Below are 24469 nucleotides of genomic sequence, written 5' to 3' on the forward strand. Positions count from 1 at the left end.
GAAGGAGGAGGAGATGGAGAAGGAGGAGGAGATGGCGAAGGAGGAGGAGATGGAGAAGGAGGAGGAGATGGTGAAGGAGGAAGACACCAAGGTGGTGATGGTGCAGGCGGTGCCGCAGGTGCTGGAGGCGCTGGAGCTGGAGCTAATGGAGGAGGAGATGGCAAAGGTGGAGCCGCGGGGAGACCTGGTCAAGGTGGTCAAGTGGCGATGGCAGCAGGCTTCATGGTAGCAGTCACCGTCCTCTCACGCGCGGCGGCAGCGTGGGCTCTCGTAGCCGTTTGCACAGCAGGGAGAAGAGCTGGCGGTGGGTGAGGAAGCGATGTGTGTCTCGGGGAGTTCAGGGCGGGACAAGCCTGGTGGAAAGACCAGTTGTTGGGCAGGTGTGGCCGCGGTGTGTGTGCCTGCACTCTCAGCACTCTGGGAGGCTGAAGCAGGAGAACCACAAGTTTGAGCCTAGCCTAGGCAATGTAGTGTCTTACCAAGACCCCATCCTAAAAAATAAGTTAGATGATAGAGATGATAGATAGATAGATAAGCAAACAGACAGACAGGGATGTAGCTCAGTACAGAGGCACTAGTTTCAATCTCCAGTACTATAAAAACAAAAACAGAACAGCTGAAACAGACTTGAGAGGGCCCAGAAGAGGCAGAAGGAGCTGGTGTGGTGTGGCACTGAGGAAGAAAATCGGCGTGAGGAGCCTGGGGAGGCAGAGGCAGGCTGCGCTGGGAAGAGATGCGTCTGCCCTGCAGTATCACTGAGGGACAGCTGAGGCCAGCAGAGCACTGTGCCTCTAAAAGGGGCTCCGAATAGGAGCAGGACTTAGGAGCGAGGGTCTTTAAAATCCAAAATACTCCCAGGTGTTACCTGTTTCTCATTGATTTAAGGTAGAGAAAGGTAGAAGTCACCGAGCAAATTTCTGTGTGTGTGTGTGTGTGTGTGTGTGTGTGTATGTGCACACACGCGTGTCCACTCAGCAAATAGTGATGATCATGTTTCTTCTGATTTGAGAAAGCCTTTTGGACCTGAGTGTGGTGGCACACACCTGTAATCCCAGCGCTTGGGAGCCTGAGGCAAGGAGATCGCCGTCAGTTCCAGGCCAGCCTGGGCTCCACATCTTCACGGCTGGATGGTGGTGTAATGACAGCTCACAGACACCAGGGGGCGACACAGTTTCACCAAAGAATCACAGCTACCTTGACCAGCCGGTGGGCAGCACCCTGCTGCAAAGGTGAACCTCTTAATAAAAAGAGCTTCTGCAGGGAAAAGGAAACGTTTATGAATCCTTTGAAAGCTTTCTGGGTTGCCACCAAAATCGCCTCCCTGAGTCTCTGCTCAGCTGGGTTCGTGCAAAAAGGTGCGTTTACTCTTCCGACTGCAGCTGCCTGGTCGTTCCCGGGCTCTGCCCGGCGAATGCTCGGTCCTAACCGCCTGGCCGCGGGGCTCTGCCCTTCTCGCTCCCAGCGCTCCTCGACCCTCGCGAGGGTGGTGGCTGCTTTGGTTCCAGCCGAGGCGCCAGGTGTCTGCCCTCCCTGAGCCGCAAGGATGAGCGATCAAAGGAGGCCTGCACCTGCCTCCCGCTGGCTCTTTAACCTGCTGCCCGCTCTGAGAGACAAGGGCTTCTGTGTGCCCAGGGCGGGAGGGCAATGGGGGGAGGGGGCTGCATGAACTCCAGATCCCAGACTGCAGTGCTGTGAGCCGGGGTGCCCCAGAGACACCATGGGCACAAGCCGGGGTGGTGGTGCACGCCTGCAATCCCAGCACTGGGAAGGCTGAGGCAGGAGGATCCCTGAGAGTTCAAGCCCTCCCTGGGCTACAAAGGGAGACCCTGTCTCAACCAGAAACAGCAACAAAAGACATACACACACACACATATATGTATATGTATGTATGTATATATATGGTACTTGTACCTACACCCTAAGATGAAAGTAGACTAGGTACTGCAAACATACTAATAAAAGAGTTTCTAATTAAAATAAGTAAAATTATAAAGCGAAGCCAGGCCAGCATGTGGCCTAGGGGCAGAGCCCATGATTCACATGCACGGGTCTGGGTTTGAGTCACGGCACCGCAGTCCGCCGACCCAGTAAGAAATCAACGCGTTGGGGATCCGGAAGTCACTGCTGGACGGGCGGGCTCACTGCACTCAGAGCGGAAGGGCGATGTGACTGCGAAGAGCGCTGCGAGGTGAGAGCAGCCTCCGTCTCCCCGCACGGCGAGGCGGAGCCAGCGCGCGTCCAGCTGCGACTCCCACCCGCATCGCCGTGCGGTCGAGGCCAGCCGGGCGGCAGAGTGAACCCCGTCTCGAAAACAGTGTGAGGGCCGAGGACGCTGCACTTGGTGAGCGGTCGCTCCCGCTGCAGCGCAGGAACCATCGGAGGACGCGGGAAGCGGGGCTCGGGGGAATGGGCGAGCCCCAGGCTCAGGGCCGACCCCCGCATCACGGGCACGGACATCAAAGGCCGCACGGTCACTTTAGTTTCTTTCCTCGCCTGCGCCTTCCCCTACGGAGCCATGCGGACTCTCCCAGCCGTGCTGAAGGACGGCGCTACAGATGTGCGCACATCTGGAAGCCGGGTCCTCAGGCGCTGCGTGGCGCCGGGCCGGGGCTCAGTTCCCCCTGGGGGTCAGGTCGGGGGGTCAGGACTTCTCCGAGGCCCGCTCGCCCGCCTGGCCTCTCCCGAGCACTCTCCCCATTCACCTGTCCTTGCCCTAAAAGTGGTCTCTGGGAAGCAACGCACAGGGGTCGGGCTCTCGAAATCAGGGTCAGCAACCCAATAACCAGCCCGCCTGGGGAAGCACACATTTGCTGAGAGCTAGAAGCTCTCCAACTTCCGGCCGAAGCACCTCGGCTAAGGGAGGAGTCACATCAGAGGGAGTCGGGGTAGGGAAGCAGCGGTGCCTCCAGCGCCTGGGTCTGGCTGGGCAGGGTCAGAAGTGGCTCTGTGTTCTAACTACCGTGAAATTTCGCTGGAAGGTCTTAGGGAGCCGCAGTCATTTACACTTTAGCAAAAATTATTTGCTAAAGTGGCCCTTTCTGCTATGAATTCTTTTAGTTCAACTGAAATTAATCCTTGTGGCTGGGGGGCAGTGTGGTTCAGTGGCAGAGCATGTGCTCGGCTTGTGGAAGGCCAGGAAGAACCATTTCGGAACTGGAGAACTGCTGTAGCAAACATGCCCGGCTGGTGACTGGGTCGGACTTGCAAGAAAGAAGATAAAGTACGTTCACTGTGTGTAATTCGCTACACGCATAGGGATTTTGCCACACGGGAAGCAGGGCCGAGGGCAGAGATGGAGATTCTGTGAGTTTTCTTCCTGTCTTGTTTTCAAATGCTACTGCAGCCTGAAGCATCGGCGTGGGGTGGGGACGGGTCCCTTGTGTGTGTCGCATCTGTGTGTGCCTCGCTTGCGGGGAACCCGGGCAGCGCCCACAGTGACGCCTCCTCCCGTCCTGCCCGTCCCGCCCTGCCCGTCCCGCCCGTCCGCAGCCCGTGTGTCGCTTTTCACCGCCAGCATCGATCACTTGAACAGTACACTAATTCTGAACAGTCGTTCTGTGAGATAAAGTCCCTTCTCCCTTGTTCTGTGATTTGAGTGTGATGTTGCTATTCGCAGTATAGCTGGATTTGGCTAACTTTACGTTCTCACCAAAACATAGCTAATTTGCAATGGAAAGGCCCACCTTATACACGGACGGGTTTGATTTGGGGTTTAAGAAAATAAGAAATGCCTACAGGAAGCCAATGAATCACTAATGCTTTTATTAAAATAATGTGCACAGCGCCCGGAGGCTGAGGCAGGAGCATCACTGTGAGTTCCAGGCCAGCCCGGGCTCCCTAGTGAGACCCTGTCTCAGAAAATCAAATAGAATAATGTTTGCAATTAGAGTTCTAAACCCACATGCTTGCTTCTTTTTCACTGGCCCTTCCCCAACTCCGTGGACATGCTGCGGGGTCCGTGTCACTGCCCCTCATCCTTTAGATGTCCTTGCACACGGCCCCTTGCTCCCTGCCCAGCGCGGTGCAGGGGAGCTCAACAGTGAATACAGCCGGGAAATGAGCACGCGCCCTCCGCCAGCCTCCCCAGAGTGCAGAGAGAGCCCGCAGCGCGGACCACTCAGTGCTCAGCCAGCTGTTTTACCCACCCCGTGAAAACCCAGTGTAGTCTGCTGGGGGTGCACTCCCTGCCGTCCCAGCCGCTGGTGTCCCGGGCGATGGAGCAGGGTGTGTTTTTGCCCAGGCTAGGGGATTCAGGAGCGCCTGGCACGGTAGCGAGTGCTGGGCCCCCTCGACCGGCCTGCGCTTCAAGCTGCCTCCTCCTGGGCGACCGCGTAGAAAGTGCTCCTAAGTCCACGGGGCAGGGTTTCCCTCCCGGCCCAGCTTGAAGGACCCAGTGTCCCAAGCTGGCTCCTGACTCCTTGCGAGAGGCCCTCGTTACACTTCCGGGAAGTCTGAGAGCTCACTGCTGCGAATTAAATTCTCCGAACATAAAACTAAGCGAAGTCAACTAAAAACAAAGGTCAAGGCTGGGGCAGAGCCGTGCCTCGCGCGCGTGCGCGCTGGAGGTCGGTTCCGTCCCAGCTCTTGGCATTCAGTGGGGAGCCCTAGAGCCTTTCACTCGCCGGCCACGCCCACTTCCCCCGGGCCCTGTGCAGTGGGGTGGGGGCCTCGTGTGAGCGTTTCCCAGTGTGGACGCTGAGAGGTTTGAACTTAATAAAAACAGCTTATGTGAAGATGAAACTGGATTAAGAGTAGACCATGTACAAGGTATAGTGCAGCTGGTCACGGTGGTCCACACCTGTGACCCCAGCACTCTGGAAGGCCCGCCAGGAGCAAGTTCGAGCCCAGCCTGGGCAACTTAGTGACTTAGTGAGACCCTGTCTCGAAATAAAAACAGAAATTGGAAAAGGACTAGGGAGGTAGCTCAGGCAGAGGCCCGGGTGCGGTCTTCATTATGGTCAAAAACACCAATTATGTACAGAAGCAGTCCCCCCGCCCGGCCTCTGTCTCATCCAAATGCACAGCAGACCCCTTACTTAATGAAGAACCTCCCTGAAGGGTTAGTTGGGAAACTAAGACACCCATGAGGCTCAACCAGGACGAAAGAATTACTTGGCCGGTGGAGCTGAGGCTCGTGGGGTCCTGACACCCCGGGCCCCCGTCAAGGCGGGGAGTGTGTTCTGTGATGCCTGGGAAGGCTGCTGGGCCCGCGAGATAACCGCCACTTTCTTCTTCTGTTCAAGGTGTCATAAAACTGAGCTCGGCCGTGGAAGGTAGGTTCTGCCGCCCGAGACGACGCCGTCCCGCTTCGCGGCTGCCTGCGCGGCCTGTGGCTGGCGAGCTTCCGTGGCCCGTGTCCGTCCGACGCGTTCTGTGTGCTGCCCCTGTCTCAGCTGTGTTGTACCGCAGCCGCTGGCCCCGGCGGCCGCGTGTGTCTGTGGCCCTGTACAAGGCCTGGTGTCCAGGACACCGGGTGACATCGAGACCAGGGACCGTCCAGCAGGGCCGCGACCTTGGTCCGCTGGCCTCGGACTCCGCCCTGGAGACGAGACCATGTGGCGCCCACAGGCTTCCTGGGAGGGGCCCCGGCCTCCTGCACAGCTCCCCCTGGCAGCTTCACTACACCCCGGGAACAGCCGTCCCCCTCAGTGACTCTTGGGAGCCCCGGGAGAAGGCAGAGGGACCCAGAGCAAGCACCAGGCTGGCGACTCTGCGGGGTGCCTGCCGAGGGACCCCAAGGTGGCTAGCCTATCCCGAGGCTGACATGATAGACTGGCGGCTCCTAGCTGGCTTCCCTGCCCGAAGGCAGGGGACGCGGAGGTCGCTGTTGTTTTGTGAGCTTCTGTGTTTGCTGGTTCTCGTTCGTGGTGTGCTTCGGAGATGTGCTCAGTGGGGGCTGCTTGGAGGGGGCTTGCAGCTCGGGGAGGTGGGAATGGAGGGGCTCAGGCGGGGGGCAACCAAGGTGGATGTGGCTGCAGAGGGGCTGGGAGCCCCAGTGGATCCGTGGGACCCTGTCACATTCCGCAAACTGAGCGGCAGAGGCAGCGCCTGACACCCAAAGCCCGAGGCTGCTCTCAAACAAGAGACAGGAGGGACGAGCTCAGCGTAAAGTGCAGGCCTGGCAGGCGGGGTCCCAGTCCCAACACCGAACCCTAAGCCGGGAAGAAAAGAAAAACCCGGGCACGGTGGCATGCGCCTGTGATCCCAGGACTCCAGAGGCTGCAGCAGAAAGATCACACGATTGAACCCTGCCTGGGCGATTAGCAGTCTAACAAGTCCCTGTCTCAAAACAGAAAAGGGCTTGGGGTGCCGCCCCATGGGAAGGCCCTGGGTCCAACCCCCAGTAAGGCAGAAGGGTAGGAAGACGCCCCACGGTCGGGGGTCAGGATGGACAGAGTCGATGACATAAAGTCACCTCAGGGGCTGGGGATTTAGCTCAGCGGCAAAAGCGCCTGCCTGGCAAGCGCAAGGTCGTGAGTTCGGTTCCCGGTACCGGAGAAAAAACAAAAAAAAAAAACAAAAAAAAAAAACAAAAAAATAAAGTCACCTCAGAAACAGAGTGTGGAGTCCAGGCTTTCACTGAGCCTGGCCCCGCTGTAGGCCAGGCAGAGATTCAGATTCAGCCAGGCCTGATGGCGCACACCCATGATCCCAGCACTTGGGAAGCTGAGGCAGGAGGATCACCATGAGTTTGAGGCCAGCCTGGGCTACACAGAGAGGTGCTTTCTCAAAAAACCAAAACTGAAGAAAACACAACAAATGTTTTTAAAGGAGTCAGACAGCCAGATCATCAGATAATGTTTAAACGATCGTGATCGCTCTGCTTGTGGGTCCTCCTGGAGGGGTCTGTTTGAACCCCCAGTTAGGCTCTGCAGAGAAACACAGGAGTTGAGGAGACAGGCGGACAGGAAGCCGAGAGGTGGCATCCGCGGGCCACGTGCTGGCTGAGGGCTGTGCGAGCTTGGCGCGGGGAGGGGGCTGCGCTGCTGGGGGGCATACATGCGCGTGTGTGTGCCTGTGTGTGTGTGTGTGTGCCTGTGTGTGTGTGTGTGTGCCTGTGTGTGTGTGTGTGTGTGCCTGTGTGTGTGTGTGTGTGCCTGTGTGTGCTCACGCGCGCACACCGTGCATGCCCCGTGGAGTGCGTATGTGACACTGAGCCATGGGACCTGGGGGCGGAGGCCCTGTCCCGTCCACCTGTGGAGTGGACCCCAGCTAGCCCAGCCAGGAGCACCCTCGGCCCCAGTTGGCACCCACAGCCCAAACAAAACCTCTTTCCTCTCCTCTAAAAATGGCTCTTCTGGACTATCTGAGAACTCTGAAAGTAGCACTGTACTTGTAGGTAGGTCATTTTCTCCCCTTTTTAAGGAAAAAAAGAAAGAAAGAAAAACAACTATGGAAATTGTAAGAGAAAAGTTAACAAAGATTTCACTTGCTATTTTCCACCAAGAACTTTGTCATATAATTTGTTCTTTCCCTTTTCCAAAGCAGGGGTCCCTGCTTCAGCATAGGGTAGCTTCATGTAGGCGTAAAGAAAAAATGTCTTTAGATCACATTAGTGCTAAGGTTAGAAGTGGAATGCCCTTAGCCGGGCGTGGAAGTGCACTTCTATAATCCCAGCACTCAGGAGGCTGAGACAGGGCAGTCAGTGTGAGTTTGAGGCCAGCCTGGGCTACATAGTGAGACCCTGTCTCAAAAAGTCAAAATAAAAACCAAAAAAAAGGAGAATGCCTGGCAAGTGCAAGGTCATGAGTTCCATTCCTGGTACAAAAAATATATATACATAGAATGTCCTTTGAAAGACTTCGAGGTTATACTCAGAAACACCCATAGATGCTTTATTTTGCAAGCAAAGAAAAATATGTAACAGAGAAAACAATCAAGTTTGAAAGAAATGACTGCGAAGTTCTGTCCCTGACATGGGTGACTTCTTGCTTCTGGCAGTAGACGGCTAGTCCCACACTCTGAGAGCCCAGGGTTACAGAAATATGCATGCAGCCAGCAAAGGGGACAGAGGAAGCTGGAGCCACTGCCTCAGGAACCCATGGCCAGAATTCCATCACGGAATCTTCTTTCCTGCAACTGGAACCAGGCAGGGGGTGTCCTTCCTTGAGCAGGGCCACAGTCCCAGCTTTCAAGAGGCTGAGGCAGGAGGCTCCTTGTGAGTTCAAGGCCAGCCTGGGCTACATATCGAGACCTTTCCTCAAAAAACCAAAAAGCAGGAACAGATGAGGCCCTCTGAGGGTGCTGGGGAGAAGACCTGATTCTCGTGCTGTCCCTCACCTGTGGGGCTGTCACGTGTCTCACTTCGGGGGCAAAACCTCCCCGGGCCATGGACCCACCTTTCCTTTCCCATCACTGCGTGCTGCTGAGATATTCCCAGAGCCGTGGCTCGCGAGTCGCAGCCCTCCTCGGGGCAGGGGAGTTTGGGTAAGTGTCACGTGGAAGGCTGTGCTTCCTGCTGCCTCGCGGCCTCGGGCCTGCTCGGTGGAGAGGCTGCCTGAGAGCAGAAGAAGTGTGGCCCGTATGGGAGCATGGGCTGTGTCTTAGTTACGTTTCTCATCGCTCAGACAAAATACCCAACACCCAGAATTAAAGAGGGGACGGTTTATTTCACTCAGTTTGCACAGGCTCCATCAGTAATTGGCTGGCTCCAAGGCAGAGTGGCACATGGCAGAGGGCAGTCATAGTGGGGGTAGACAGCAAAGCAGCAAGAGGGGAGAGGAGCAGGACGAGCCAGCCTCCTTCCCTCCCTTGTACTGTATGCAGGCTGCCACTCGGGGCTGGTAGAGCACTCACACCCCCAGTTGGTTCGTTGTAGACAATGAACCAATCACAAATTCTGCATTCAGCTGCCTCCAAAAAGCCCACCCCCCCCCATGACTGCATGAGGCCTTAGGGGGACATCCAGACACAAACTTTCCACCCCTGCCCCCAAGATTCATGCATATCTCTCTATGCAAAAGGTGTTTAGTCCACCTCTAAGAGTTGTCAAAATCCTAACAGTTTCAGCACTGCTGAAAAGTCCAGGTCCCAAGCCTCCTCTGAGATGTAAGGCAAACTCTTAGCTGTGAGCCCCGGCACAAATGAAAAGTTAAATACCTCTAACATTCCATGGTGCAAGGTAAACATTACCATTCCAAGATTACAAGCAGGGGATAGAAAGGATAGGGACCAAAGCAAGGCCAACGTCCAGCGGGGCAAATATTAAGTCCTGTAGTTCCATGTGCAGCATCCGAGGCACTCTGTAGCAAGTTGTAAGCTCCAAAGAGACTGCGTGGCTCAGCCCCTATAGCACTTCTGGCGGTTGTGGCTCCCAGGGCGGCTGTCATTTCTCTCAGCAATCAAGATCTCTTCTGCTCTGTCTTTGTAGTGTACAGCTTTACTGGAGCTCCCTTTCTGACCAAACTCACATTTTAAATCATTCTCCTGGGCTCTTTGCTCTTGATTCTCCACATAAATCTGGCTAAAAGCCCCCACAGCAGCCATGCCACAGCCTCAACATTCGACTGCCTTGAAATCTCTTCTACAAGGTTAATTACTCCACTGCCCTTAACCTCAGTCTCAGGCAAAGTCTGTGGACTTGAGCAAAATGCAGATAAAATTTTGCCGGACCCTAACACACATCAGCTGGAGTCCGAAAACCAATGCAGTCCTTCTTCCCAGCAGGAACCTCCCAAGCCTGGTCTTTACCAGCAAGATTTCTATCAGCTTGCTGGTCTTCCAAGCTCTGACCAGAATCTTCCATACAGAGCAGCCTAAGATACTCAAGCCCTATTTTTTCAGCCTGCATGTGCAAACCTTTCCAATCTCCTTCCACAGCCATTCCCATAGGCTCTTGAATCACATGGCTCTTGAGACATAGCAACAACCCCACTCTTGCTACCAAATCCTGTCTTCATAACTTTTCTCTTGTTGCTGAGACAAAATACCCCACCCCCAAAGTTAAAGGAGGGAGGGTTTATTTAGCTCACAGTCTGTAGAGGTTTCAGTCCATAACTAGCAGGCTCTAAGGCAGGGTGGCACGGTAGGGGGGCAACCATTCATCACAGCAGAAGACAGCAAAAGCAACCAGAGCAAAAAGGAGGAGCAAGCCTCTTTTCCTCCCTTATACTATAAGCAGGCTACCCGCCCTAGGGTGGCACTCACAGCCCCAAGCCCAGCATTAGATAATGAACCAATCAAAAACTCTAGACTCAGCTGCCTGTGAAAAGCCCCACCCCATGAGGCTCGGGAGTGGAGCATCTAACATGCTGCAGCTCCAGCACGGTGGCTTCCCAGGACGGGACCCTCCCGGAATGGCAGAAACGAGCCCGAGACCCAGAAACAAAGACAACAGTCCAGAGGAAGCAGGGAAGGATTCACCTGCTCGCAGCCCCACTCGGGGCCAGCTGCTCTGACCCTGGATGGCCCTTAGTGGCCTGCCACAGCCCTGTCACTCTCATTCCTTTGGGTTCGAGTCTCTTCCACTCTCCCCGCTGTCTCTGCGGCCACAGTAGCCCTAGGGGCTGCTGACCGGGGAGGTGCGGCACGGAGCCACACTGCGCTTTACTCCTCTCCCCAAATGGGGTGCGCAGGGCAGCTTCAAAGGCCGCCTGGAGGCTCCATGGGGCGCGGGAGATGCTCAAGAATCCCCCCTCGGAGCAGTGCTTGTCTGGTGATCTCTCTGTGGCGCCCTCTGTCCAGTGTCCAAAGACCTTGCAGACAAACACCAGTTCTCCTGCCTCTGCTGCAGCCCGCACTGGACGCTTCACCCCGGGGAACAGCCAGCCTGATCCTGCCTCTGCCTTCACAGAACGCGGGGCACAGGGTCCTAAGCTCCATGCTTGGCTCTCTGACACCTCGGTGGAGGGCAGGGCAGCTGGCCAGGAACCAGGCACCATCCCCATTTGGAGTGCTCAGATGGGTTTGGGTAGAGGAAGAAGGCTCTTCAGGCTGGTACAACAAAGCACCAGCCAAAGATGGAATGCATCGAAACTGGTGATATTTTATAGGTTTTTTTGAGACAGGACCTCACTGTGCAGTTCAGGCCCGCACTGAACTCACTATGTAGCCCAGGCTGGCCTCAAACCTGCAGCAATCCGCCTGCCTCAGCCTCCCAAGTGCTGGGGTTATTGATGTGTGAGCCATCATGACTAGCTAGTGATGTTTTATTATGAAGTAGTGTACACTTTCACAGTTTTCCTGAGCCTGCCATTTGTCACCAATCATCAAGAATATGGAAAACCAGCCAGATGTGGTGGTGCACATATGTAATTTCAGTGCTCTGGGAGGCTGAGGCAGGAGGATCTCAAGTTTGAATCCAACCTAGGCAACTTAACAAGACTCTGTCTCAAAATAAAAAAGGAGCTAGGGTGTAATTCTGTGTGAGGAATCACGAAAGAAGAGGGGAGAGAGGAAAGAGAGAAACCAAACTAACTCTTAATGCTATGACCAAAGACTGAAGTTTGTCCTAGGATGCCTGAGTCACTGAATAGGTGCTGTTTGCCAGGAGACCTAAGACTCAGCCACTCACCATTATAGCAGAATCCATGACTGGTAATATGGGGAAGGAAATAAATGTTCCAACATCTAAAAAGTAAAACAGAAGAAAGTGGCAGGGAGAGGTGGGACATGCCTGCCATGCCAGCACTTGGGAAGCTGAGGCAGGAGGATCCCCTCAAATTGGACTACATAGTAAGACCTTGTCTCAAAAAAAAGGAAGTGTTGAATAAGAAGCGCTAACATGAACACAAGGGCAGCTATCGAGAGAGGAGCCTTTCATAAATCTGTGAACTTTCACCACCCAAACTAATAAAATCTGTGCAGAGTAAGTGACCTCGAGCACCCGCGGCAAGTTCAGCACGGCGGGAAGACAGCAGAACCGCACCTTCTCCCCCTGGGCAGGAGTCGAGGCTGTAAGGGAGAATCGCGCGCTTCGCCCACGGATTCCTTTTCTCTTTTCTTTTCGTTTTACAAGCGTGTAAGTTTTGCTCGCTTTGGCAGTCTGCTGGGAATTTCCAGTCGAACAGCCAGCTCCACCGAGCTGCACAGAAGAAGGTTTTTAGGGACAGTGGTCTGATGAACGGACTTTGAAGCCAGCTTGATGGTGCTATCAAAGCCGCATCTAAATGCACTTTCAGTCTAAAAGTACAGCCCCACCTCGTGTTCGCTGTGGAACGCGCATCCGTGGAGAGCGGTGAAATCCCGCACCCCTAAAATCAACTGCAAAGCCCATGCCGCGTTGATGCGCATGCGCGGCTGTATTCTGTCAGCTGCCCGCCCCTCTGGGCTGCGTGCGGTATTCCTTGAAACTGTAAGAAATAACAACTTTCACTTCCTTTGACGCCTCTGTTAGCCACTGTTGATCTTTCGTGTTCTTCTGTTTCTTGAGACAGGGTCTCACTGTGCAGTTCAGGCTGGCCTTTGCCGTCCCGGGCAATCAAACTCGTGAGCACCCTCCCACCGAGCTGTGTCCCCACCCCTTCTGAGAAAGACTCTGGGAGGCTTGTCCCAGAGGGGCTCTACTTGCGCTCTTCCTACCTCCGCCTCCCAAAGTGCTGAGGGGGTCTGAGCTGTGGGCAACCAACCAAGCTGGAAAAGCGCTTCCGTTTGTTTTGTTTTCAGGGCTGAAGATGGAACCACGGGGCTTCACAAAAGCTAGACAAATACTCCACCACCGAGTTACCTCCCTAGCCCTGCCAAGGCTTTTCAAAGGGCAAGATCAGCCAGGCATGCTAGAACACGCCTATAACGCCAGCACTCAGGAGGCTGAGGCAGGAGGGTCTTCATGAATTCAAGGCCAGCCGGGGCTACATAGCCAGTCCAGGCCAGCCTGAACTACGAAGTGAGACCCTGTCTCAAAAAAAAAAAGAGATTAGAACTATACGTGAGGGAATGTAGCTCAGAGCAAGGTGCAACCTCTTCTACTCAATAAACCAAGCCTACATCTTGTTCTTTTTTATTTATTTTTATTTATTTAAGAAGGCTTTGACAGGAAGAATGTAGTGTAAAAATCACTGGAAAAACGAAAAGGCATTGACACATATCCAAAGATACACTGTACACATAAAGTACACTTCCTTCAGTCTTTCCGTGAGGTCCGGGGTGGACACTAGGACCAATCACTGGGTACCGACTGCTGGGGACCGGCAGCTGCACACCCAGGCTGGCCTAGTTTTCCTGGCACATCGGCCACTGCATGAGGGAGATCTGGTTGAGGGGCCCCATGAACTTGGCGTGGGAGCTCGAGAAGGACTCAGAGCTGCCTTCGGAGACCCGCATTCTCTTGGGCTTGGGGTCGCAGGCATCTCTGGCTGGCATCCCAGCGTCGCTGCAGGTTTCTGTAAAAGGTTGCAGGTGGTTGATGATGCGCATGTGCACGTGCTCCTGCACCTTCAGGATCTTCTCCAGCTGGTAGAAGTTATAGCTTTTGGGATTCTGGAAAAGGATGTCATCAGGCAGGCCAGTGACCTCCACGGTGAAGGGGTTTTCTTGAATCTGCTTGTAAGGGACCCGGACAGGGCGGCCCAGGCCCAGGGCCTTGCCGTACCGCTTGTTGAAGAGCTCCCTCACCCTCTCCCGGAGGATCACTACCTCCCCCAGGTTGCTAGAACCGCCCTTCTCAGGCTTCAGGCTGAGTTCTTGGACCAGCCCCGTGACCGTGAACTTGATCTTGTCAGCCTCGGCAAGAATCCGCAGCAGGCTCTGACAGTCGAAGGTGCACGGCTTTTGGAAGGGGATCCCCGGGGGCAGCCCCTCGATGGTCACCCAGCCGGGGTTGCTCTGGATTCGGTCATAGGGCACCTGCACGGGGCACAGCGCTCCATAGGCTTCCCCGTACTTCCTGTTGAACAGGCCCTGGACCTGCTCACGCAGCATTTTGGCCTTGTCAGCGCCAGGGGCTCCCGCCTCAGAGCTTTCTGGAAAGCCCTGTCTCCTCTGGCTCTCGTCCACCGGGGGGTCCCTCACTTCACTGTGAGTGACAGGATCCTTGACGGTGTCCATGAGCAGCTCAGGCCTCCTGATGACAAAGCGGATGCTCTTGCTGGCTTCCAGGATCCGACACAGCTTGGTCATGCTGAAGCAGTCCGGCCGGCACAGGGAGATGCCATCCGGCAGCCCCATGACAAACAGCTCCTCAGGGTGCATCAGGAACTTGGAGTACGGCACCTGCACGGGCCCTGAGACGCCGATGGCCTCAGCGTACCTCGTGCTGAAGAGCCGCTCCACCTGCTCCCGAAGCAGCCTGACCACGTAGCCATAGAGGACCTCTACCAGCTCCTCTGCCAGCCCCTCTGCCAGCCATGGGTCCTCCCTGGGCCCCAGCTCAGCCACCATCTCCGTCCCAAAGCTAGAGTCCTGAGAGGGGTGGCCCAGCAGCAAGTCTGTCATCTCTTCAGAGGCTGCCAAAGGGTGAGGGACAGTGACCTGGGTGAGGTCTGGGTTCTCAGGCTCAATGTTGACTGGCTGCAGCTCCCCACAGGCTCCTGGCGTGCAGGCTTCAGAGACACCACCCTTGTCTGACCCAGCGGGCATGGCCTGGTCAAGGATGGCAGCCCTGGAAATCTCCATGGAGGTGTCCTCAGATGGGCTGGCTGGCTCCAGCCTCTCTGAGTCTTTCAAAAACTTGACCCGTGTGACAGTCTGCGCGTTAAACACCCCCTTAACAATAAAGCGGATGTTGTGCCGCTCCTCCAGGATCCGCCTCAGCTTGGTGGCCCCGTAAGTGCAGGGGCGCTTGAAAGGGATGTTGTCCGGGATGCCCAGGACCTCCACAGCTTCTGGCTGGCAGGCGATCTTCCTGTAGGGGACGTGGACCATGTGGCTCAGGCCCAGGGCTTCCCCAAATCTGCTGTTGAACAGGATCTGCACACACTTCCGCAGGGTGTTGATGTCCTCCGTGTCTCTGATGAAGGCATCCCACTTCTCTGACTTGTCATGGACGATGGAGTAGAGACTGTGCTCGGACATGTGGTCGTTCTGGGTGACAGGCCCAGTGGGCCCGGTGGGCTTCTGTTCACGGCAGCAGGAGATATCCTGAGCATCGGGGCCCTTGGGCTCAGGCCCTGGCAGGCCCAGGCCCGGGTCGCTCGGGGGAACGGGACAGCCGGCCACCTCCTGCTGGAGACCGAGGGTGGCGTGGTGAGGCAGACCCGGGCTGTGGAGGAGGCTGGCCGTGGAGAAGGCGGTGGCAGTGGGGGCCACGTCCTGGAGGGACACTACAGGCAGCAGGGAGATGACATCCAGCTCCACCAGGGCCTGGGAATGGTGCTCGCTGTCATCCAGCGGCCCGCTGGGCGGGGAGCACGTGCTGTAGCTGTACTCCAGGTCGGCTGTGAGCCCCTCGGGGTCTCCCCGAGTTGCGATGTCGTCTCCCTCTAGAAGTGGGCTCTCCTGATGAACGTTCCCGGTCTGTGAGGCTCTCATCTCCTCCTGGAGTTGGTTCCCAGGTTCTTCCTGTCTGGAACGAAGAATTGAACAATATGAACAACAACAAAGAAAAAACGGTGACACAGTTTGCTGAAAAAAGTAAAAGTGAAGAATGAAGGAGAAGCTGTGTCCACAGAGCAAGCCAAGTAAAAGAGGGAAAAATGAGCTCTTCTTGGTCTTTTTCTTGGTCTTTTTGAGACAGGATCTTGCTATCCAGTTCACGCTGAGTTTGAACTCACTCTGTAGCCCAGGCTGGCCTGGAACTCGAAACGATCCTCCTGCCTCAGCCTCCCAAACTCTGGGATTACAGGTGTGCACCATGCCCAGCTTGGCATGTCGTTTAATAATGTCCAAATCTCAAGGAAACCAGAACGAGCTCCTATATCCTGGTCCTGAGAGGTGTGCTGGGACCCCACGCCTCAGAGTGCCGTCAGGTCCAAGCGTCCTTCTCCTGAGAAGTCTGAGTGCACGGCTTCAAGAGCTTCTCTGCAGTGTGTTGTGGGATCTGGTAATTAACAGATCCCGCCCGCTCCCTAGATCCCCAGTTTTTGCATTTTCTATTACTGGAGCACAGGGCTTACTTAGAAAGAACTGAAATCCCTTGATTAGCCTTTGCCTGTCTTACTCGTCACTGCTCCCTGCAGATATCCATAAACATGAATAGTACAACGTACATGATACGCAAATTTTTCAAACCACAATCCACGGGACATGTTAACCCCTGCCCATCAGATACGCAAGCACCTCCTGAGGTTTATTCTATTACACTTCAGTCTTGTTCCTGGGATAAATTCAGCTACCCCAGTAAGATGCATGAACTAGTTTAAAAGTAATTGAGCCCAGCGGGGCGGCACATGCCCATACTCCCAGCACTTTAGGCTGGGAAGAGAGGAGATTGGTGAGTTTAAAGCCAGCCTCCCTACATAGTGAGATCCTGTCTCAAAAAAAAAGCAACAGAAAAGTGTGTATCAGCCGGTGTTTGCTAGAGAAAACAGATTCAATACAAGATATCCAAATGTATAAGAATTTAAAGATTGGCTTACAGTGGCAATCCAGATGCAGATGTGCAGAGTGCAAAGGTCTGTCTGCACGCTGGAGATCCGAAGGATCCAGCCGAAGGCCCGGAGCTCAGTGTAGGTCCGTATCAGGAGGCCGAAGAGTCTGCGCTGGAAGACAGAAGACAACGTCCAAGGTGGAAGTGAAGGCTGCAGCTCCTCCAGAGAAACAGAAGTGACCCTTCCTTCTTCGTTTCCCTTTTATATCGTTCTGGCGATCATCCTCCCTAGGGTGGGTCTTCTACACCCTGAACCTCCCTGAGATAATCCACAGTCTCTTGCTCGAGTGGACACAATCAACCATCACATCACAAAGTATAACCGAAAAAAAATGTACGGAGCCAGGCACTGTGCAGCTCTGGAGGTGGACGTGGTGACGATGTGGGCTCTGACTGACCTCTTTGGAAGGTGACTGTGTAAGGGGTGATGGGAACGATGTGAACGTTTAAAAGCAAAGTATTCCTAACAGTAAGGGACACGCTCCGTGAATTCTGCTCAGAATTTGCCCCCTGGCTTCCAAAGAACTTACCCTGTCCTTGTGGCCACGCTCTGAGCAGCTCCAGGGTGCTCTTTCCTGAGCGCTTCTACAGGGTAGGATCAAAAATACCTGTAATGCTGCCGCCCAGCACCAGCCAGCAGAAGGTGGGCTCGTAAAGACAGAATAGCGGGTCCTCACCTCCTCCCCACAGTCACAGTGACCACGAAAGGGAAATGTTTCGAATCCATTCAGGATGTGGAGGCAGCCAGGACAGCTCCACCGATGACACTCAGGAAAGGGGACTCCAGAACTGCTTCAAAAAGTGGCAAGGACGGTGGCATGAGTGTGTTAGAAGCAAGGGGAGTATTACGAGGGGTATTTGTGGAAATGGTCTTTTACTGCTCTAAGTTCTTTTGAAAATGTAAATGGTCACTGTCTTTTTCTATCAGTGATCCTCCTGCCTCAGCCTCTCCAGTGCTGGGATTACAGATTTACATCTAGATGTCCCCCCAAAGCCTCATATGGTCACAGGTAGGGCTTTTCAGAGGTGGGTGGATCTAGAGTTACGTGATGCCGGGATTAAGGGTGTAATGCTGGGATTAAGTGTGTGATGCTGGGATTTAGCCCCAGTCTCCTAAACGAGTGGAGGGCAAATGGCTTTGAAAAAAGAAACAAGTGGTATGATTTTAGCGCTCCAGTAAAGTCAAAACCCTCTAATGAAATCGGTGATTCCCTGGGGGTTGTGACAAAGAACTTCTCTGGGCAGCCTATATTCATTTGGTTTTCAAACAAAGGAGGGGGATACTGAAGCAAGTGTGGAAACTGAGCAGGACCTTGGGAGTCAGTTCAAACACTTCCCCAAGTAGTACATTTTACCAGTTAAGAAAACTGTTCTATCTCTCAGGTTGGCAGCTCTATTGCTCTGGGGCAGGGGACATCAGCAGCCCATAGCCCTGGTGCCTTGGCTGTGGTTACCTTAACCTCAGAGCACCAGGCATATGGCTCTTTTCCAGCACAGCCAGACGTCCCTGTGTTCAGCATCTTAACCCTGTACAGCCCGGTCTCCAACACAGGACTGTGCTAAAACCACCAGTGGACTAAGCCAGCATCACACACATGATCTAGTCAGCCCCGCATGACTCACCTCCCACTACCACCTACAAAACAACAACAATACGTGTCGATATAAAGGGGGAGGTTTGTCCATTCCTGAGAAGTTGCAACCAAGCCAGACCCTCATTCGCTTTCTTTTTTTTTTTTTTTTTTTTTTAAAAATAAAAGGAGGAAAACATTAACAGACAGACAACCTTTTACACAATAGCAAAAGAACAGTACAGACAATACAGAGTTACAAACAAAGTGGTAGGAAATTAACAGTGCTTGTTGTGTTACATATTGATATCTTCAAAGTGGTTTCTTAGCCCGAATTCACATCACCTCCGTGGTACCAAAGACCGCATGATGTGAACGGCATTTTGAATGACAATCACCTACAGAAAAAGGGACACTGCCACAGGCCAGAAATAACTTTCCACAAGAAGTTCCCGAGGAAGGTAACCTGAACGCTATCAAAACCAGCAAAGCATACAGAGAAACAAACCCCCACAAAATAGAAGAGAAGCACCATGGAGTAGCTGCTAGCTTAGAGTGGCCCCAGAACAGACACCCATGCTATGTGTGAGCAGAAGATAAATTTCAGACACTTTGCTGGGAATGAGAAACTATTTTTGAAATGACAAAAAAGTTAAAAAATAAAATAAAATAAATGACGGAAAGTTGTGGTTTGGGAAAGTGTTCTGGAAATTTTTTAAAAATTAAAATTGAAAACTCAGTGGGAAAAACTCAGCAACAAATAAAACTGAAAGGGAAGTTAAACAATTAGAAGGCGGTGAGAAATCCTTATTCAAGTGTCAACAAAAATGAGCCAGACGTGAAAAATATCGGAGATGTTAAAACACATAGATGGTAGGATGAAAAAAGTAAAATAAAAAGTGTGATAAATCAGAGGAGGAGAAAAGCCACACAGTGTTTTTCAGAAGTGATCAGACACCAGTCCACATTCAGGAAGCTCAGAAGCCCCAGAGAGAGCTGTTATAAGACTGGACACCTCAGAGTTCAAAGAACCGGAGGGGAAAAGACCGGAAAGCTGCGGGGAACCCCCAGGCAGACAGCAATAGAAGTCGGCAGAGCATCTCCCCAGTGTGCTGATGGAAATAAATGCACACAGGCAAGTGCTTCGGTAAGGACAATGTTCTTGCAGAAGGAAGGTGACATACAGACACAAGGGAAGACTGCAGGCCCCCACTAAACGGGATTACAGACTGCTACATTTTGGGTAGAAGCACCAGGATCCCTGAGGACAGGTCCAGGCGGTCTGCATGTTTGAGTGTGGACTACCCGCACCCCAACCCTCCGCCCCCAGTCTCCATGCGCCAGCGTTGAGAGTGGTGAAACCTTTAAGAGGCGGGGCCTGGCGGGGGATGGATAGGTTACTGGGCTGCTGGGTAGGAAGGTGTTATGGGAGCTCGCAGGGGACCCTGTCAGTTCCCACAAGCACAGGCCGGCGGACAGAGAGCCATCCTGGCCTTACGCTCGCTGGCTTCTGGGCCCACTGTGTGATCTTCCCTTCTGCATGTAGCCAGTCCCAGTTCCTGCCAGGACATCAGGGCTGGGCCAAGAGGACACGCCACCCAAGTGGGAGAAAATACACAGGGAGCCAAAGAAATCTCTTTGCTTTGCAAAGACGGGCAAAATGCAGGAAGCATGCAGGGCAAGGAGACTGGTAAACATAAGGGTGAGAATAAATGGGCCTTCATAGTGCTAGGTCATAGGGGCTGGGGATGTAGCTCAGCGGCACAGGGCTTGTAGCAAGTGCAAGGTCGTGAGTTCGATTCCCAGTACTGGAAAATAACGTAGATCATAATGCAATCTGGTGATTTTTTTTAAAAGACAATTAAAAATACAGGACATGAACTCTCAGTAATCCTCCTGCTTCAGCCTCTTGGGTGTCAGGATTATAGGCATGCACTACCAGATTTTAAGTGGCTTTATTTTTTATTTTTAATTGTAGAATCAGACAACAAATTCCATAAAACAGAATAAAGGTTCCTGTGATTTCCTTATCAGGCAAGAGCAGGGAGACAAAACAATAGAAAACGAACTGGTTACCTCGGGTTGTTTCAGGATTATGTTTCTGTTTTTGTGCAAGGACTGGGACAAAGGGAACTTTATTATTGTGCAGATTGAAACTGCCTATTTGGGAAACATTACCAAATGTTGTTTCTCAGAGGACAGATAAGCAAGTTAGTTCCACCTGGATGCGTGGAACTTCAGGGTGAGCACCTCCCTTTGACTTTAACCTGGCCCACTGGGCCTAGTGAAAAGCCCTTTGCCCAAAACAATGTCCTTCTGTGATTTTTATTTAGCAAAACCTAAGTATGCATCTGTAATAAGATGTACGTTTATTATATATTACCACACAATGAAATTTTGGTGTTTTCACAGAACAATGAAAGTAGACAAATCTACCTGAATGTTAATTAGGCAAAACATAAAGGAAGATATGTAATATGTGTTCATGAATATAAAGTTCGACTACCAGTGCACACCAGTAATCCCAGCACTCTGGGAAGCTGAGGCAGGAGGATCACAAATTTAAACCCATTTTGGGCATGTTAGCAATTTAACAAGACCATGCCTCTAAATTAAATTTTTGAGCTGGGCACGGTGGCGTATGCCTGTAATCCCAGCACTCAGGGGGGTGAGGCAAGAGGATCATTGCAAGTTCAAGGCCACTTTGGGCTAGAAAGTAAGTTCAAGACCAGCCTGAACTGCATAAAGAGACCCTATCTCAAAAAGACAAAAAAAAAAATTTAATTAATTAATTAATAAACCAGGGATGTAGCTTAATGCAATGGCCCTGGGTTCAATCCTCAGTATCATAAATAAATAAATAAATAAATAAATAAATAAATTCAACAAATGTAATTAAACTATGTTGGTTGGGATGCATGAAGAAATTGTAAAACTATTTTTAAACTCAAGAAAATACTAGTAGCAAGCATCAGTACAGAGGTCACTCATAGGCTGAGCGCATTACCCCGGAATGCAGGTGAGACCCGGCATCCTGGCCACACAAATCCCCAGGCTGACCAGGTTGCAGCAGGGAAGGTTTCATGGGCTCATGGCTCCTGAGGGTTCAGGCCAGGAATCTGACCTGGGATGACGTAATGGCAGAGAGGGTTGGGAAACAAAGAGTGGGATGGGAAGAGACTGAAGTCCCCTTCCAGGTTGGAGACCTACAGCAATCGGGCCTTTAGGGACCCTCACTTAGACCCCGGCCCGAAGTGTGCATCGGGGACCCCTGGGGTGTCAACAGCTTCTAGAGCTGAGCCTTGAAGGTATATGCAGAAGGTTCATCTTGTAACTGTCCTTGAAGAACATTGCAACCAGGTGTGGTGGTACCAGCCCAGGCCCCTAAGCAACTTAGTAAGACCCAATCTTAAAATAAAAGAGAGAGAACAAAGAGCTGGAAACGCAGCTCAAGTGAAGCCCCTGGATTCCATCCCCAGTGCAAGAAGGGGAGAAAAGGGTGTCTCAGAGATAGGAATGCTGAACTAGTCCCTTTCCAGCACTGTGATGGAACATCGGGGCCCAGGTCACTTAGAAAGCACAAAAGAGGGCCTGGGGATTTAGCTCAGCGGCAAAGTACCTGCCTGGCAAGCGCAAGGTTGTGAGTTCAATTCCTGCTACCAGAAGAAAAAAAAAAAAAAGAAAAAAGAAAGCACAAAAGAGCCAGGCATGGTGGCGCACACCAGTAACAGCACTTTGGGAGGCTGAGGCAGGAAGGTCACATGAAGCTCAGCCTGGGCCACCGAGCAATTTAGTGAGACCCTGTCTCAAAATTAAAACTAAGAAGGGCTGTGGTGGAGCTCAGTACAAGGGTCCAGGGTTCAATCCCCAGTGGGGAGGGGGAAGAAGATGGGAGGAGAGGGGAAGAAGAGGAGGAAGACAGGAGGGAGAAGAGGAAGAAAGGAAGGACAGGGAAAATTACTAGTAATATCTAGGGCTGTCTTTACAGGACTGTAGTTCTTCAGAATTAGAATGCTGTCGTGGTATCCTTAGATGGAGCCCTCTAAAGCCACATCCCGGTGTGCAGCTCGGCGCTTCGGGGTTCGCACACAGGGAGCTTTCCTTTTCTTTTCTCCAGGAGTGGTGATCAACCAAGGTGCACTCTACCACTGCACTGCGGCCGGCCTTTTGTAGAATTTGTTTCCTTTTGTGGCACGGTCTCGCTCAGTTGCACAGGCTGGACTCCCAACTCACCGTCCTCCTCCCACTCGGCCTCCTGAGTAGCTGGAATTACTTGAGCGCATTTTGTATCGTTGGTCTCCCCCGCTCTTAGCTGCTATGGAGCTGCACCTCGAGTTCAAGGTTTGCCAGCAGCACTTGGCTGGAGCGAGGGGAGGAGGGAGCCCAGGGCGGGATGTGGCCGGGTGGCGAGCGCTCGCCCAGCACCAGAGGCCCGGGCCTCCGTCCCCAGCCAGGGCTGCGAAAGCAAAGCGTGGGCCTTGTGCAGGGAGCTCGAGTGTGTACCTGGACCCCTTGTCTCGGGAGGCCTGCACACAGAGCACTAAGGGCAGGGCTGGTAGAAAGAATGCTAGCTCGCTAGGCCCAGGGGTGCACACCTGTAACCCCAGCGCTCTGGGAGGCAAAGGCAGAGGAATTGCAAGTTCAAGCCCAGCCCAGCCTACATGACTTTGCCAGACTCTGTCTCAAACTACAAAATGTAAAATGGCTGGGGATGCAGCTCAGTGCAAAGGCTCAGTCCAGCACTGCAGTGCTGCCCCTGCCGCTGCTGCTGGCCATAGACTGCAACCCAGCGTCCACTCCGACGAGTGACATGGACAATGGCAGTGTTAGATCTCCTCTGCCGGAGGCCGGAGAGCAAAGGGCCTCAGCCTCGATGGCCTCTCAGTCCTCTCTGTTGGGCAGGACTTTGGCCCATTCTCCAGAGGAGCACACAGAGCCTGGGACTGAGGCTGGAGGTCACCCAGCTATGGAGAGGCAGGACCCAGCTCAGATCAGCGCCAGACACTCGGGCCGTGGCTGCCAGGCAGTTTCACTGGGTGTGGGCAGAGACACCACGTCCTCCCGGCAACCTGGGCAAGGGCTTCCCCAGCCAGCAGGAGGGCAGAAAGGGACAGAAATGAGATGCCCATCACCTGCCTGGGCTGGGCTGGGGACAGAGCAGGCCATCACCAGGATCCAGGCCCATTCACGGGGATCAGGCTAGTTACAGACAGAGAGACGGTGGCGCTGAATTCTGTCTCTCCTCCCACACACCCAGCGCTGTCCCCAGGAGAATAACTGCCACAGCCCAGATTCCAAGTAGGAAATAACCAGGTAAAGTGACCATTCAGTGGGAGACCCCACACACACACACCCTCCTGTCTCAGCCTCCCTAAATGCTGTGATTCCAGATGTATTCTGCCACACCATGCCAAACCCTGGTCCGCTGACTGACTGATTGATTGATTGTGTAGTACTGGGGATTGAACCCAGGGCCTTCACATTGCGCTGCATTCCCACCCACTCCCTTTTTTTTATTTTTCAACTTGAGACAGGATCTCGCTAAATTGATGATGCCCAGACTGGGCTAACACTTGCAATCTTCCTGACTCAGCCTCCTGGAGTGCTGGGATTATAGGTGTGCACTACTCCCTGGTTCCTCCCACTTTTTAGTGCTAGGATCAAACCCAGGGCCTCACAGGGATGAGCTCATGTTCTGCCCCTGAGCCTCACTGCTAGCCCTATAGTTTCAGTTTTATAGTTACAGTTTCAGTTTTATAAAGAAAAACGTTCCAGAGGTAACTGGTGGTGACCCCAATTATTAAGTCGGCTGCCCTAATCTGGGGTTAGGGCTAGGGCTAGGGTTAGGGTTACAGTACTCTCCATTTCACAGCGTGGATGTCCTTAACTCTTAAAACCTGCATGTGCCCTTCTCCTCCTATGTGTCTCTCCCTGCCTCCAGAGCTGTCGTTGTCCCTGAGTTTTCAATTCTGCTGTGCAGCGCCTGCTCGATTCAGGCTGATCCATCACATTGAACAACCACCGCGAGACCCTGCCTCAAAATAGAAAAGGAAAGGCCAGGGATGCGGCTCATGAAGGCCCTGAGCATTCAGTCCTCAGGGCTTCTTAGGTAGATAAATGATAGATAGGTGATACATAGATAGATAGACAGATAGATAGATAATAGATAAATAGATAGCTCAATGATAGACAGATAATAGAGACCGAGAAACTGAGAGAGATAATAGATATATAGATAGATGAAAGATAGATAAATTATAGATAGATATATAAATTGATAGATGATAGATAAATAGATGGATGATAGCCAGATAGATAATAGACAGAGAGAAAGAGAGAGATAGATATTAGAGAGATGTTAGATAGATAGATAGATCGATAATAGGCAGATAATAGAGACAGAGAAAGAGAGAGAGAGAGAGATAGTAGATAGATA

At 52.9% G+C, this 24469-nt stretch overlaps 2 protein-coding genes across 9 annotated transcripts in view; one reads left to right on the top strand and one right to left on the bottom strand.

Annotated features, from left to right (window-relative positions):
* Positions 1 to 24469, top strand: part of Dlgap1 (discs, large (Drosophila) homolog-associated protein 1) — a 296231-nt gene that overhangs the window by 189325 nt on the left and 82437 nt on the right. For 6 of the 8 annotated variants that reach the window (XM_005372643.1, XM_005372645.1, XM_005372646.1 and 3 more), the window contains exon 5: positions 5244 to 5273. The exons of the other annotated variants lie outside the window; for them this stretch is intronic. In XM_005372643.1, coding sequence (XP_005372700.1) covers positions 5244 to 5273 — 30 coding nt within the window. The remainder of the gene's footprint in view (positions 1 to 5243; positions 5274 to 24469) is intronic. 8 annotated transcript variants of the gene reach the window in all.
* The window catches only part of LOC102004343 (general transcription factor II-I repeat domain-containing protein 1-like), a 24724-nt gene continuing 13404 nt past the window's right edge, over positions 13150 to 24469 (bottom strand). Inside the window, exons 4-6 of the mRNA XM_005373133.1 lie at positions 18390 to 18431; positions 16452 to 16574; positions 13150 to 15435 (exon numbers count right to left, since the gene is read on the bottom strand). Coding sequence (XP_005373190.1) covers positions 13150 to 15435; positions 16452 to 16574; positions 18390 to 18431 — 2451 coding nt within the window. The remainder of the gene's footprint in view (positions 15436 to 16451; positions 16575 to 18389; positions 18432 to 24469) is intronic.

The sequence above is a fragment of the Chinchilla lanigera genome, unplaced genomic scaffold, assembly GCF_000276665.1.
Source record: "Chinchilla lanigera isolate Chin_1 unplaced genomic scaffold, ChiLan1.0 scaffold00001, whole genome shotgun sequence".
NCBI classification, from domain to species: Eukaryota; Metazoa; Chordata; class Mammalia; order Rodentia; family Chinchillidae; genus Chinchilla; species Chinchilla lanigera.